The following is a 1,734-nucleotide window of genomic DNA, read 5'->3' on the forward strand; positions in this document are numbered from 1 at the left end:
TTTAACCAGCCAATAAAACAAAATCAAGCCAACACCCAACAGTTTACAAACGACAAGCACACAGAAGAACACAAGTACAACGCGGACAAATTAGCTCCACATTGGCCCACGGCGACAAATCCAGCAACCAAATAAAGAGAAAAAAGCACATGCTGCAAACCAGAGTTAGAAAAGTCTACTTTGACCGCTTTGACTACCCGTGTCAGCCGTCGCGGTCACTGACGGTGGGCCACACTTTCCGGAGTTAAGCCTAAAAAGGAAAGAAAAAGAAAGACGCGGTTCTTGCCGACGCTGCACGCGCGGAGCAGCTTACGACGGGAGAAGGAGAAGCCTACGTCACCAGGTAGATGGGCATCGCCGGAGCTCCTCCTCCGGCGCTGTCCCTGAGGCTGACGTATGGGAGCACGGAGGCGGACGCGCCGAGCTCGGAGACCGCGAGGTGGCCGGACCGCATGGCCGGCGCCCAGCACGCGCACGCCGCCGCCGCCGCCCCGCCGTCGTCTTCGTCTACGGCGAGGTACAGTGGCCCTGCCGGTGCCGGGGGAGCGGCCGTGCTGTAGACGGTGGCGGAGAAGGAGAAGGAGGAGGAGGAGCCGCGCTTGAAGAAAAGGATCGCGGCGGAGGCGGCGGAGCTCCACCACCGGCGGCGCTGCTGCTTCTGCTGGTGCTGTTTCTTGGAGATGGGCTTCTGGCGCTTTAACCGCGTGGCCTGAAAATGGGAAGAACCAAGAAAGAATTGAAGCATCAAAGGAAGTAGCAAAGAACGAAGGGAGAATCAGTCGATATTTTATATATACATGGGAGAAGAAGCACTGTAGCCGGGAATCATCACCGGAGCCGTAATCGCTGAAGTGCCACGGCTCGTCGGCGTCGGCGGCCGCCGGGAACGGGAACACGGGCGCCGCTGAGGCCGGCGCCACCGCCGCTCCCCTCCTCTTCCCCATCTCCCTCTCCGCGGAGCGGGCGGCTAGCACCACGACCACCCACGCACACTGACCCACAGGAGCAAGCAGCCAATGGAAGCAGCGATGCGAACAAAAGCGAAGCGGATTTCCTTGGGATGGACGCGCACGCGCGCAACTCGACAGAACAGAAGCGAAGGAGGAAGAAGAAGCCGGATCGATCTGCACGCCGACGAGGGGGCGTTGGGTGGTGGGGTGGAGTGATGGGCACTGCACACCGGTGTCCGTGTTCCGTGCTGCGTGCTGCTGACGGGTGGGCCCAAGGCGAGCATAGTGACCGTTGCAGCGGCTGCTGCCGGCCCACGCGCCTGACGGCTCGTAATACCGTCGTGTGCCTTTTCTCGTGAAACCAAACTTTTTACTGCAGTGCATGGCTCAGCACGCGCGCTTCTATCTCTGTTTTTCTTTTTTTTTTTTTACGCACGCTTAGTTAACCGTACAAAAGTTAAGAAAAGTAAAAAATATAAGGAAAAATTAGCTGTGTGCTCCTGAAAAATGGTCTTATCATTTTATGCACCTGAATTTTATTCATTCGCTCACGTGCCCTTCAGCATTTGGTCCGATCCCTTCCATGCACCCTTAGGTTTATGTTATTCATCCGTTTCCTTGACTTTTTTATTTGTAATGTTTTTGTATTTGTCTTCTTAAAAAAATATGAAAATATCATTTATTTGCTTGTGACTTACTTGATTATCAAAAGAACTTTAAACACAGACTTGTCAATTTTTTTAATATTTATACTAAATTTTTAAATAAGATGAATGATCAAATG

The 1,734-nt window shown here is 53.4% G+C and overlaps 1 protein-coding gene across 1 annotated transcript; it reads right to left on the minus strand.

Moving 5' to 3' along the window:
* Positions 1-1,144, minus strand: LOC121054544. The gene is made up of 2 exons (XM_040524579.1): positions 798-1,144; positions 1-709 (listed from the first exon to the last, which is right to left on the minus strand). The coding sequence occupies exons 1-2, from the start codon at positions 942-944 to the stop codon at positions 332-334; spliced, it is 525 nt and encodes a 174-aa protein (XP_040380513.1). The 5' UTR covers positions 945-1,144; the 3' UTR covers positions 1-331.
* Positions 1,145-1,734: the final 590 nt, after the last annotated feature.

Source organism: Oryza brachyantha, chromosome 5, assembly GCF_000231095.2.
Source record: "Oryza brachyantha chromosome 5, ObraRS2, whole genome shotgun sequence".
NCBI classification, from domain to species: domain Eukaryota; kingdom Viridiplantae; phylum Streptophyta; class Magnoliopsida; order Poales; family Poaceae; genus Oryza; species Oryza brachyantha.